Here is a 13,777-nt window from a genome sequence, read left to right as displayed (position 1 = left end):
GCAAAAGGTTAATTTCGTGGTGTAACTAGGTGGAGGTTATAAGGACTTAAACCTGCCAGGATAAGGCAATATGCTGGATAGGGATAGGGATAGATAAAACACACACACACACACACACACACACACACACACACACACACACACACAGAGAGAGAGAGAGAAATCTCACATATCTCACATACACAACCTGTAGAAGATAAATCTTTGCGGAGGGGACAATTGCAACTTGTGGCAAAAATAAAACATGCATTTCCCCTTGACCCACTTTTAGAAGATGTTTACCCAAGTGAATAATTTTGAAGCAGCATCAAGATTTTTCCACAGTGACATTCACTTGAGTGTTGTTTGTAACGAAGAACTGGAAACAACATAAATGTCCAATAATAGTACACTGGTTAAATCAGTTCTCACATATGCATAGGTCAGAACAGTGGGCAGCCATGAAATGTGATATTATGAAAGAACGTGTAACAGTTGGGGAGCAAGGTACACAATACAAGGGAGAAAGCAAGTTTCAAAACAATGTGTACTATGTAATCCCATTTGCAAATAAATAATTTCATATATACATATAGAATTTTTTTAAGCTAAGGATATACAGCAAGAGGTTAACACTTATTGGCTCTGGGGAGCAGCATTACAGGCAACTTTTTTCTTTATACATTTTGTTGTTCAAATTTGGTGCAATAAATGTATAATCAGTTTACAATAAGAAGTTATTCAAAATGACCCAAACAAAACACTTCTATGGGTTATCTTGAGGGTTCTGATTGGTCTCTCCTACACGACCAGGTGCCTTGTATATTTAAAAGCAATCTACTGCCTACGTGCTGTGGCGTGCCCCTGTAGTCCCAGCACTTTGGGAGGCCAAGGTGGGAGGACTGCTTGAGGCCAGGAGTTCAAGACCACCTTGGGCAACATAGTGAGATACCATTTCTAGAAAAAAGTCTTAAAAAATTAGCCAGGTGTGGTCCCAGCTACTTGGGAGACTGAGGAGAGAACATCACTTAAGCCCAGGAGTTTGAGGCTGTAGTGAGCCACAGTTCCACCACTGTACCCCAGCCTGGGCAACAGAGCGAGTCCCCAACCCTTAAAAAAAATTTTCCTAAAGGTCTGTGTGGTATTCCTTGGAGGGGTGCAGACAACAGGGTTTTGAGAGATAAAGGCTCAGTCACCGCCTAGTGCTGTAAAGAAAAGCAGATCTTTATTTAGTGAGGTTCTGTTGGTAGCCCAAACCAGTCTCACTCTCCTTACCCCACAATAAAAAATGGTATTTTTTTTATCTTACCGATTTCATTTCAGGTTCACACAAGAATCAGCTTGGAAGGAGAAGAAAGGAAGGTGGGAATAGGGAGTGCCTACCTTGATGGCAGAAACACAAAGAACAAATAGAAAGAAATGCTGCTTGACAAAAAAACTCTGAAATCACTTGGCTGGTAGTGTGTCGCATGGACTCCCTCTCCCAGGGAGTCCTCAAGTCAGCCACTTGCGGATGTCCTTAGCAAGTCTCTTATCTGTCCTGTTTTGCAGCTGTAGAGAAGTAAGGAGACACTATGAAGAGACACTTACGGATGTGAGAGACTGGGATGGAGGCCGCCTCCCGGTAGCTTTTGGTCTGCTTGTGGTTGGGTGACTGAGTTTCTCAGTAGATGACACCACGGAGTCAAAACCTTCTAGGTCTAAAACAACAGTAAAACAGAGTTTTAAGAGCAAAAATCTAAATGAAGAAAGTTTCTTATAATGTGTTACAAGCACCTCTTTTCCTTAACAATCATCCCTTCTGTCTGGATTACATGTCATCTTTTACAAAGGTCATTTACATCCTTTGGTGATTCAATAAAGTGGCTCAAAGTGAATGAAATAATCATTTCCTCCTCAGTTTCACAAACTATAGCATGGAGAAGAGAGAGACATTATTTTTCTTTTCTCCTTCTACAGCTATACTCATAAATCTTTAAAAAGCTACAGAAAGAGGATTAAAGGAAGAATCCTCTTTCTTCCACAAATCCTAGTCTGTTCTAGGACAGAATATTCTTGCGGTCTTGACACAAAAGGCAGTCAGCACAAGGTACAATGGTCATGGGCAAATGGATGCCAGGCATTGATTACAAAAGATAAAAAGAGAAGGCAGGCTTCTTCTCTGGTTGTGTCACGTTAGTAAGGTCATATGTTTTCACCCTGACACTAGACTGAAAACTCCCTAGGGGAAGAGACCAAGCTTCTACCTCTCCAGAGAATTCACGGAGCCTGGCCCCATTCGGCATCACTCAATGGAGACAGTATCTTCTTCAGTCACCAGTTTGTTCACTCATTCATTCACTGTTACTGAGAGATGATTTCGTGCCACACAGAGCACTAGATATTGAGGCGATGCCCACAAACACAGCAGAAATGAGCTCTTCCCTCAGAAAGCTTACATCTCAGTGACTGATGCACAGATGAACGTAGAATCATTCAGTCACATTGTCATTCACCTGGCATGGGTCCAAAGGAAGGCAGCTTTTGCCACCCTGTTCAACAAATAATTAGGCCAAGCAGGTACACAGTTCCATAGAGTTCTGGTGATTTTCACTCCAAGTGTGAATGTATGTGTAATGCTCAAAGGAATGGCTGGCAGAGAAAGGCCAGCCCTGAGTGCCATCATTGCTCGTGACTGGGACAACGCCATTTCTTTCTGACAAGTAAACTGTTTCAAATGCCATGGAAGGCACTGCCTTCCCAAACAGTTCCCTGCTTTCCCTTCTAACAGAGCCCCAGTTTTGCTTCAGGACAATGTGCCCAGTTGCTGGTCTAAATCATGCTTGGTCTAAGCCAATGATGGCAATCCTGTTCCTCTTTGCTTATGACTGGTCTAGAAGTGGCTGTGTAGCCTATTTGAGTTACCGAGAAATAAAGAGAAATCTATTGAGAGCCTATGGGAAAGAGATTTCCTCTCAGGCTAGAAAGGCAAGCAAGGAGAAGGCCTTTTGTGTTGGTGTCTCTCTTCTTTCCTGCTTGGGATGCTATTGTGTAAAGACAGGCTATCTGGAGCTGTGGCAGCCATCTTATGACCAAGAGGAGAGGCATGGCCAAAGCTCTTGGCGAGCTTGAGGATGGCAAGGAAGAACAATGGGAGGAGCTCGGGTGACAACTCCGATGAGCTGTCCACTAAACCTGGAATGATCTAGCACCCAGAATTTTTGCCATGTGAAATTAACAAGCCTTTGTTATTTCAGTCAGTTTTAATCAGATAGTCTTTACTTGGAGCTGAAAGAGGATCACAACTGCCATAACTGCAAATATGCTGGCTCAGGACAGAGAAGTTAAAATTATGTGTGCAGCTGGGCTCAGTGGCTCAGCCTGTAATCCCAAGCTTTGGGAGGCTGAGGTGAGTGGATTGCCTGAGCCCGTGGGTTCAAGACCTACCTGGGCCACTTGGCGAGACCTCATCTCTACAATAAATCAAAAAATCAGCCGGGCGTGGTAGCGCATGCCTGTAATTCCGGCTACTCGGAAGGCTGAGGGGGAAGGATCGCTGGAGCCCAGCAGGTGGAGGTGCGGTGGCCAGGAGCAGCCACTGCACTCCAGTCTGGGTGACAGAGTGAGACTCCAACTCAAAAAAAAAAAAAAAAATTATGTGTGTTCCCCCCACCCCTTATTTTGAGGAGAACTTTTTTGCTAATAGTTATAAGAAGTGGTCTAGCTATGTTATAGCTTTATGCTGTTAATGAATAGGCAGGTTAGTTACCTGCAAACTATTTCCTTTAGTGGAATATGCAAAACCAAGCACAAGTCACCAGTCAGGAGAAGCCATTAAATTACACCTAGGATTTTATTAAGTGACATTATCCCATTATCCCAGTACCTGGTGAATGAATAATTACTCAATTAACTCTTGTTTAAAAAAAAGAGAAGAAACTCCTCTTATCAGGGTAAGGCAAGTATAACCAAAGGTTAACCATCTACAGGATGGAGTAAAGAGAAACTGAGGCCCAGGGGAGGCCGATTCATCTAGCACGGGAATGAGGTTCATAAAATAACTACCTCTGTAGCTGACTAAGCAGGGTTCCAGGAGGACCCTAGGCCAGAGGAGGGCAAAGAGCCCCAATGCTGAGATGTACTTCTCTGGTGCACACTCTCTGGCCTTTCTTTTAAGAGAACCTTATTTTTGTCAAGGGTTCTCCTCCAGACTCTAATCTTGGACTTGCCTCTAGCCACTCCATATTGTCTGAAGTAGAAATTCCCCATTCCACACTTGGATGGATGCAAAAAGCCAACATCTGACATTAATATTCCCCCAATTTGCCTTTTTGAATCACTTTTTCTTCAATTACAAAATAATATATCATCAGTGTATAATTTTTTGAAAATATGTGAAATGTTTACAACAAAAGAAAGTCAACTATAATCTTATCACATCAGGACAACCACTGTCAGTATTTTGGTATATTTTCCTCCAGGCCTTCTTCTATAAAAAGTATAGGTCATGCTGTGCTGTATATAATATACCAGCATAATATAATACTGCATCCTGCTGATTTCACTTATAAGCCATATCTCTAAACATTCTTTATAAACATTTTCACTGCTGCATAATCCTCCATTGCACTGCAAATCATGATTTATTTAATGAATCCCTATTTGTTGGATAATTCATTTCCAAATCATTCCCTTCTCCTATGTTTTGCTACTATAGAAAAGCACTGCACAAATATCCTTGCATGTACTTTACATGCAATGAGTTTAGCAGGTTAACCATGTAAACTCCCAACTGTTCTGGAAGGAATAAGGTCAGGACAAGGAGGTTTGCTGGGGGTGCTGGTTAGGGAGGACAGGAGGGGCCGAGGAAGGCTAGGGGAGAGGACAGAGGACACAAAACCGAGGCGCAGTTGTCAAGGAGGCAACCAGGGGAGGAGGGGAAAGAGAGGGCCGTTAAAGGTTTTGACAAACAGGCTGCTGCCAAGGGCCTTGGCTAGGCGCTACCAGGGCAGAGCTGGGCAACCTGTATCATTGCTCTGTCCAGAAACAAAAACAAGTTCTGGAGGCACAGCCTCAGCAGGGTGAAGTGACAAAAGGATAATTCAAGGCTAATTAGCATTGATTCTCCACCTTGGCTGCACAGCAACATCACTTGGATGATCAAAAAACAACAATAAAAACGTATCCCTGGATCCCATCCCAGAATTGACTCGACTGGTCTGAGGTGCAGTCTGGGCACGGTAGGCATCCATCTCCCCAGGTGATGTTAATATGCAGCAAAGGCTGAGAAGCAGTGCTCAGCAGAGGCTGGGGGTTGAGGAAAGGTGGGGATAAATAAGAATTTGATCAAGCAGTGGAGTGGAAAGGCCACCAGGTGACTGACAGGGTGTTCCAGGGTCCAGTGAGTTGAGAGCACGCCTGGGTGAGCTCATCAGCACGGTGGGGGCCTCCGGAGCCGGGCTGAGTGCTGGCCCGATTTGGAGGACAACAGAGATGCTGGAGCACTTGATGAAAGTGGTGGCCAAACACTCCATGATTGGTGACAGGTCAGACACACTGTAGCTGGAGCAAGGAGGAGGCCTGAGAAGTGACCTAGTGTGCTGAGAGAGATGGAGGAGGAATGCAGGGAGCGAGGGGAGGGGATGGGACTGCCTCAGGCCCCACTTGGGATGGACTTGACAAGTCCGCCTTCGTGCAGGGGTGGACAAGTTTACACCAGGACACTTTCATCAGAACTCCCGGAAGGACTCCATCTTCCCTTTCCACTCACCCTCCTTGGCCCACTGAATTAATTAAGTCCACCTGGGAGTTTAGGGTTTGACAAGGTGTGAGGAGGCAGTCTGGAATGAAGTGTACTTTCAAAATGACTCAGGAGTGTGGTGTCCGCCTCCTGCACTTAGGCTGTGAGCCCCAGGAGGGCAGGAACTCATCTTTGTGTTCTCAAAGTCTAGAATATTCCTGGGGGAAACACGTTTGTTATTCTGTCAATGAAGGAACATGCATACAGATGAACAAACTATATCAAGAAAAAACCAGGAGCATAGCTTATAGAGGTGGCTCCCAGCAGGATGTGAGCTGGCAGCTTCAGGGTGGAGGAGGCGTTCTGTGCCATGGCCACGGAGAAGGCTGACTGGCCCATTTTGTTTAACTGGCTGAGACTTGCATTAAAAAGACCTATGCATGCTGAAGCCTGGCCATGCTTAGCAAGCATCTCCATGACAGATGGCAGAGGAGACAGCCTCATTCCTGTTTCTCAAGAGTAAGAGGAGGGTCTGAGTCCCTCAGGGGGAGTCACACTTAACCCCTTAATGCACATTTTTGCTAAGTTTAACTTTCTATAGTTTTAGTTTGTAAAGAGCACATTTTAGAAACAGCAACCAAACCAAACTGCCACGGAGAAAAAGATGCACCAAGTATGAGGTCACTTGCCGAAAAGGGAACCTGAGGTCATCCCTGTATGTTTCCACAGACCATGAACTGCAACACACCTCTGCTTTCTGACAGTGAAGGGGAGTAACTCTTGAATACTGTCACATCACTTCAGTGGCACAGAGCATGCTCCTCATGACTATGCCCATGGTAGCTGTGATTAAGGCAGAATTTCCATGACTAACCCATCGTGGTGCGAAGAAAATGTCCCAATTTTCATGGTGGTTTTGAAATGAATCAAGTCGAAACTTGATATGAGCTTTCTTAGCCTGGCTGGGAGTTTTTCCTCTTAATAGAAAAGGTTTTTAATGCCCATAAGCCAGTCCAAAACTATTGAACTGGCAAATGCTGGGGTATTTTTTTAAAGTTAGTTTCATAAGGATGAGAGGCCCTTGGTTTTTGTAATACTTGGACGACAAACCCTCTGCAGACACATGGGGCTAATTCATGTTGGACATGATGGAGTTAGCTTGGAAAGGACCTCCGACTCTTCATGACACATGGAGTTGCCCATTTTCCATGAACTTCAGTCACACCCCATTTAGTTCAATTAGAAAATGGAACCTCATTTTCCATTGTTGGGAGGAATAGTACCAGTGACCACAGGTGACCTAAAGCACATCCATTGAAAACACAGAAGAGAAATAGTCAAGATGCTGAGACAGGCCAGCTGCCACCAATGGAACCCTCTGGGAGCTCCTAAAGGGCTGTCTATTCATTATAGTTTGTTGCTTGAGACTTGAGCCTTAGGATGGACGTTTGCTGGCAGTTGAAGCTTGACAATGACCCTACCTCTCAATACCTCTGGAAGCCATCCCTTCTCCTCCACACTCCTGTTTCATTAAGGCTATGACATTTCTTTTTTTTTTTTTTTCTTTTTGAGTTGGAATCTCACTCTGTCACCCAGACTGGAGTGCAGTGGCCGCTCCCGGCCACCGCAGCCTCGACCTGCTGGGCTCTGGCAATCCTTCCGCCTCAGCCATCCAAGTAGCTGAAACTACAGGCACGCGCTACCACGCCCAGCTAGTTTTTGATTTATTGTAGAGATGAGGTCTCGCCAAGTTGCCCAGGCGGGTCTCGAACCCGCGGGCTCAGGCAATCCACTCACCTCAGCCTCCCAAAGTGCAGGATTACAGGCTGAGCCACCATGCCTGGCTTAAGGCTATGATATTTTTTACCTGGAACCACAGTAATAGATACCTCACTTCAAGCCACTTATCACTCTGCATGCTGCCACCAGAGAGAGGTATAAAGTACTGACCTGAGTATGTCCCTTCAGGGCTCCCTCTCCCCACTAACTCCTTCAGTACCATTGAAGTTTGGTTCTAAAACAAGGGCCTCTTTCAAGAAGCCAGACTGCACCCTAAGGCCTCGGCTGGGTACTCTCCTACTCACCCATTACCCTGGTCTCAGCATTTAGCATCCTGTGCTGACATTCCTCGTTGACTTATCTGTCTCCACCACCAGTCCGAGAAGAAGCTGTGGCTTTTCTCTCTGTTTTCTGAACATTTTTTCCTGGCTTGTGGTGACTGTTCAATAAATGATTGTTGAATAAAGGAACAGACAACCTTTCTGGGCTTCAGTTTTTCCCACCAGAAAAAAAAGAGAGAGTGATCTGAGCCGTCAGCTTCACAGGGTCATTCTTTTGTAAATGAGAGACTGTAAAAACCCCTTCAAATCACAAAGGCAGAATTTTGCATTCAGACACCATTAATGGGGTTGTGGGATTTGGGAACAGGAATTCCCCCGCTTAAAAAAAAGTCTAAGATGAGAAAACCCTAAATCTACGGGGCTGCTGGTACCTTTTCTGCAACGAAGAAGTATAACAAAGCAGTCTGGACAGGAGGAGGAAGTCTCACTCCGTACATCAGTCATTTGGCTAGTGTGGAAAAAGCTGTGCAGACTACAAACACAGACCTGTGTTAACTGAGTCACCGACCGCTTAGCAATTATTCGATTCTGCAGGAAAGAAAGCCCTCCAAAATGTGGAAGGACATAACAGATTGTGTGTGTCTATGTGTGTGTGTGATAACAGATTGTGTGTGTGTGTGTGTGTGTGTGTGTGTGTGTGTGTGTGTGTGTTTAGAGACAAGATCTCACTATGTTGCCCAGGCTGGTCTCGAACTCCTGGGCTCAAGCAGTCCTCCCTCCTGGGTCTCCCAAAGCGTTAGGATTACAGGAATGAGTCACCATGCCTGGCCTGTATTTTCATTTAGAATCCAGGTATGAACTTTGTAAGACACAAGCTGCAGAGATGAGACAGTCTTGGAGCTACTGTTCTGAATCCCACTACTACATACTTTACGTGCACACACATTCATTTCACCTGCACAAAACCCCATGCCATGTGGGCACTATTCTATTCCACAGAGGGAGAGATGGAGGGTCAGAGGTTCGAAAACTTGCTCAAGGTCACTACCAAAAGTGACAGAGCCCACAGACAGATTCACATCCATGGGATTCTTTCCACTACAGAACACTGGGCAGAGATGGCAGGAATTCTTGACCTTACTTCTCACTCAACTGATTATGAATTCTGAGAATTGTTTCCACAGCAAAAACAAGAAGAGATAATAGGAAATGTAACTTTCTTTCGTGAAGACACAACTCTGTACTCTGATAAAAAACTGCTTTTTGTTCTATTTTATTCAAATGTGTTTTCAAATGGGCAGAAAAGGGGACTGGCTTCTTTAAGGAAATCCTTGGCAAGAAATGTAAGGTGTTAGGCAAGTTAGGAGAGAATGTTTAGCTGTTTGGCACAAAGCAACTTTTACATCAAACCATGTAGCTCAAGAATAAGAGAGGGAGATATAGCATTTATTTGCTCATTAATTCAAACGAGCATTTATTAATTATCTACTTCATTCAGGAATAGTGATAGTTTTGAGAATGAAAGTACAACCACTCTATATCAGCCCTGTTGAGTAGAACTTGCTGTGAAGATTGAAGTCTTCCATGTCTAACCTATCCAAATGGTAGCCACTAGTTCCGGGTGATTATAGAGCACATGGAATATAGGTAAGTGCAGCTACTTAAATTAATTTAAATAGTCACAGGTGGCTAGTGGCTACAAAGACTGTACCCAGCCTTAAAATGTATTTCTCTGTTATCCACAGGAATGTAAATGGACACAGCCTTTCTGTAATGGCATTTGGCAATACCTATCACAAAATGTAAATGTGGCTGGGCACGGTGGCTCATGCCTGTAATTCTAGCACTTAGGGAGGCAGAGGTGAGAGGATTGCTTGAGTCCAGGGTTCGAGATCAGCCTAGGCAGCATAGCAAGACCTTGTCTCTACAAAAAAAAAAAAAAAAAGAAATATTAACCGGGCATGGTGGTACATGCCTGAAGTCCCAGCTACTAAGGAGACTGAGATGGAAGAATCGCCTGAGCCCAGGAGGTAGAGGCTGCAGTGAGCCCTGCTCATGTCACTGCATACCAGCCTAGGGAACAGAGTGAGACTTCAACTCAAAAACAAAAGCGAAAAATCAAAAAACACCAAAGTGTAAATGTGTATCTTCAAATATATTAACATCACTTTTAGAAATTAATCCATAGAGATGTTTGTGTAAATATAAAATGATATATTTATGAGGCCAAGAGTCTTCAAACTGTTTTGCAAGTGTACTTAGTAAAATAGTGTTGGAAACATGTATATCTCCCTCACACACATCTTGAGTGGAAATCTAAAATTTTACAGAAACTTTAATCACAAAGGATGTAATTTCTTCTACATTCCAAACACTGATGTTAAAATATAACTTACATAGCTTTCTTAAATATATTCAGTATATATTTGAATACCACAGCAATTTAATAACCACTATGATCCATTTAAAAATCTCACATGGTTTTAACAGTTGAAAATTTCACATCATTCTTTCCTCCTTGAGTTCATATTTCCATCACCTACTGCTGAATATTATTCTAAGGTAATGTGTTTTTAAGTCTTTTGTTAATTACTTTATCATCTCTTTTCCATTGTAAAAACATGTAAAGAAATGGAAATTTAAGATTTTTTCCTTCCTGAAATCATAAGGCTCTGAGCATAACAATTATTTTTCTTCTGAATTGAGTTATTAATATAATTATTATTAGTATACAAATGATCAATATACACATATACCACACATTTCGATAAGTAACTTTTAAGCCTGAAAAAGTATCATTTCATTGAGCTTTCCCCCCAAATACTTCATGTGTGAATGATTATTACTTAATACCAGAATGAGATGGTTTGGTATCAACTCTAGTTCTATTTTTCATTTTAGGGATGTAAGTGCCGAAACTTTGTTCACTTAAATAGAAATACATGGGAATGGAAATAATTCTGTTATCAATGTACTCAATTCTCTGAACTCCTTGCAAATGATATACCAAAAATCAGACAGTGGGCTAGCACCATCAAGAATTATTTATTTATTTATTTATTTATTTGCTTTTGAGTTGGAGTCTTACTCCGTCGCCCAGACTGGAGTGCAGTGGCATGCTCCTGGTCACTGTAGCCTCGACCTTCTGGGCTCCGGCGATCCTTCCACCTCAGCCTTCCAAGAAGCTGGAACTACAGGTGTGCGCTACCACACCTAACTAATTTTTTTTGGATTTTATTGTAGAGATGAGGTCTCGCCAAGTTGCCCAGGCGGTTCTCAAACCCACGGGCTCAGGCAATTTACTCATTTCGGCCTCCCAAAGCGCGAGATTACAAGCTGAGCCACCGAGCCCGGCAAGAATTATTTTTAACAATCTATCACCAAACAACTCAGTGGGTACCTCCTTCAATTTCAACAGAGACAAAAAATTAGAAACCAACTGATCTGAAAACAGAACTTGCAATCTGGAACTTGCAGGGCGAAGATTCAAATCCAAGTGCATTTGCCTGAGAACCTATGGTTTATCTAACGTCCCAACACCTTCCGTTGTGACCCTGTGGAATTATATTGCCTCTGTGTCAGGTTTTGCTCTAGGAACTCAAAATTATTCAGGATGGTAAACATCTAATCCTTTTAGATTTTTCTGTAATAACTGGAGTTTAAAAACCAAAATATTTTTTTAAAAGGTGAATGCATAACTTTTAAAACTTTACAAACAGTTATGTTCATGAGCCAGATGCAGAGTGGCATACACCTATAGTCCCAGCTACTCAGGAGGCTGAGGCAGGAAGATCATTTGAGCCCAGAAATTTGAGACCAGCCTGGGCAACATAGCGAGATGGCATCTCTAAAAAAAATTTTTTTTAAATAGCCAGGTGTGCCTATGTGCCTATAGTCACCATCATTCAGGAAGCTGAGGTAGGAGGATCACTTGAGTCCAGGAGTTTGAGTCCAGCCTGGGCAACATAGTGACACTCCATCTCTAAAAAAGAAAATTTAAAAAGTTTTTATCATAACCCCTTAAAAATTACTTAAATCTCCACAGAGCCAGCTAATCATTTATAAGCAAAAATCATCAAACCAAAGAAAACCCTAGATTAGACCTTAGAAAGGGCCAAATTATCAATTCTAGATGAACAGAACACAACCAAAGAAAAGGAAGTAGAGAGACAACTGAAAGAAGAAGCTACTTAATTCTAAGGAGGATTCAGAGGCTATCAAAAGAGCAGTTTTCTCAATGTCCAGAAAACTTGGCTAAAAGAAACAGATAGAGTCAGAGAAACACAGACTACGAGGCTGGACTAGGTTCTTTATGCCAGCCTCTGGTTTAATGATGACAAGCCAAGACCTGAAGAGGTGCAATTGTGTATTCAATGGCCTGCTTCAGTGGGATGAGCAACCTTTCAGAGAGCAAGTTGCATGGGCCGCTTCATCTTATTTAACACATTTTACTAAGATAAAAAAGGAGCAGTCTGACACTCATAATATACAATTGTAACACGTGTGTCAAACAATAACATTCTAACATTCGAAATTACATGAAAGCCCAAATTATGCTGCCTACAAAAGTCAAGAAAGAAAGACCTCCTGTCTCCAAGCCCAGTGTTCTTTTTACTACAGGAGTCCCCTGAACTGCTAGAAGTGGCTGGCAGGCTCCCATTCATCAGCCTGGGTAACTAAATGAGCTATTTCTCATTATAAAACTCAAGAGGAAGGAAGAGGACTGAAGTAAAAAGGATTTCAAGTGCCCTTAAAAACCTGACACTCTATCACTGATTTGGAAAAAAAAATTACAAGCAATCCTATCTCTATTTAAAAAAAAAAGTCAATCTGCCAATTGTACATTTCTGAACAGTCAGTTTTTCGCCTGACTCTCTCTGTGGCCTTTTGCTTGCTTCCCCCCAAACCCCACCTTCCATCTCTGGAGACGTGAGCTGGACCTATGGTTTTCAAAATCTGCCCCACAAACTGACAAGCAGTTATCGCCAGTCCATAAAGCACTGAGAAAAAGGTCAACATTGTGAGTTTCCCATTAAGCTAAATTTGTTCAGTTTTTAAGCTTGGAGATTGTACCCTTTCTAATAGGAGATAGCTTTTTTTTTTTTAATCAAACTTCTGCTTAAGTTCAGGCACCGTGGCTCAAGCCTGTAATGTACGGTGGTTCAAACCTGTAATCCCAGCACTTTGGGAGGCTGAGGCAGAAGGATCACTTGAGTCCAAGAGTTTGAGACTAGCCTGGGCAACATAGTGAGACCTCGTCTGTACAAAACAATAAAAAATTAAAAAAACTAGCTGGGTGTGGTGGTATGTGCTTGTAGTCCTAGCTACATGGGAGGCTAAGGCGGAAGGATTACCTGAGCCCAGGAGGTCAAGGCTGTGGTAAACCCTGATCATGCCACTGCACTCCAGCATGAGTGACAGAATGAGACCCTGACTCAAAAAAAATTATATATACATATACACAATTTTATATAATAATTTATAATTATATATATATATATATTCCTCCACATTAAAAGCCTTTTATTTTGTACACAGGTCTGTGAAATTCCAAAGAGTATGAACCTCAGGGAGAGGTGACTCAGGCCTGTGGGGGTAAAGAAAGTGTCACTATAGGTTATAGCAAAGGTAAGTAAAGAGGCTTATTTTAGCTCTAAGTCAGGACACCCTGTTAACTTCCACCTCCATCCTTAGCTTGCCACTACAAGATCCAATGACCTTTTAGTGCGGCCCACCAATCTCACTTACCAACTGCTCATCACTTTTTTTCATTTAATGAATCAAAATTAGCAGGCTACTAACCTTGGCCTTGGCCAAGGCTTCCAGACCATGCCTTAAGGAGAGTCCATGGCTAAAGAAGGATTTTGATAATTCACGTAATAAAGTGATAATAAAATAACATAATGTAGTATGATGAAGGGGCACCTAAGCATGATTTTCTGGCAGGTGGTACATCCCTCTGGATATCTGCAAGTAAAATGGAGGCCATAATAGGGCTCTGGCAATCCACAGCCAGGGG

General features: G+C 42.7%; 1 protein-coding gene across 2 annotated transcripts in view; it reads right to left on the bottom strand.

The window, feature by feature from the left end:
- SH3KBP1 (SH3 domain containing kinase binding protein 1) overlaps positions 1-13,777 on the bottom strand; it is a 188,282-nt gene that overhangs the window by 14,235 nt on the left and 160,270 nt on the right. For both annotated transcript variants that reach the window (XM_021711223.1, XM_021711224.1), the window contains one exon: positions 1,570-1,679. In XM_021711223.1, the coding sequence (XP_021566898.1) occupies positions 1,570-1,679 (110 nt within the window). The remainder of the gene's footprint in view (positions 1-1,569; positions 1,680-13,777) is intronic.

This window comes from Carlito syrichta, unplaced genomic scaffold (genome assembly GCF_000164805.1).
Source record: "Carlito syrichta isolate Samal-C Ts95f unplaced genomic scaffold, Tarsius_syrichta-2.0.1 Scaffold301942, whole genome shotgun sequence".
NCBI classification, from domain to species: domain Eukaryota; kingdom Metazoa; phylum Chordata; class Mammalia; order Primates; family Tarsiidae; genus Carlito; species Carlito syrichta.
The sequence above is the reverse complement of the archived record's forward strand: the minus strand, read 5'-3'. Positions and strand labels throughout refer to the sequence as shown.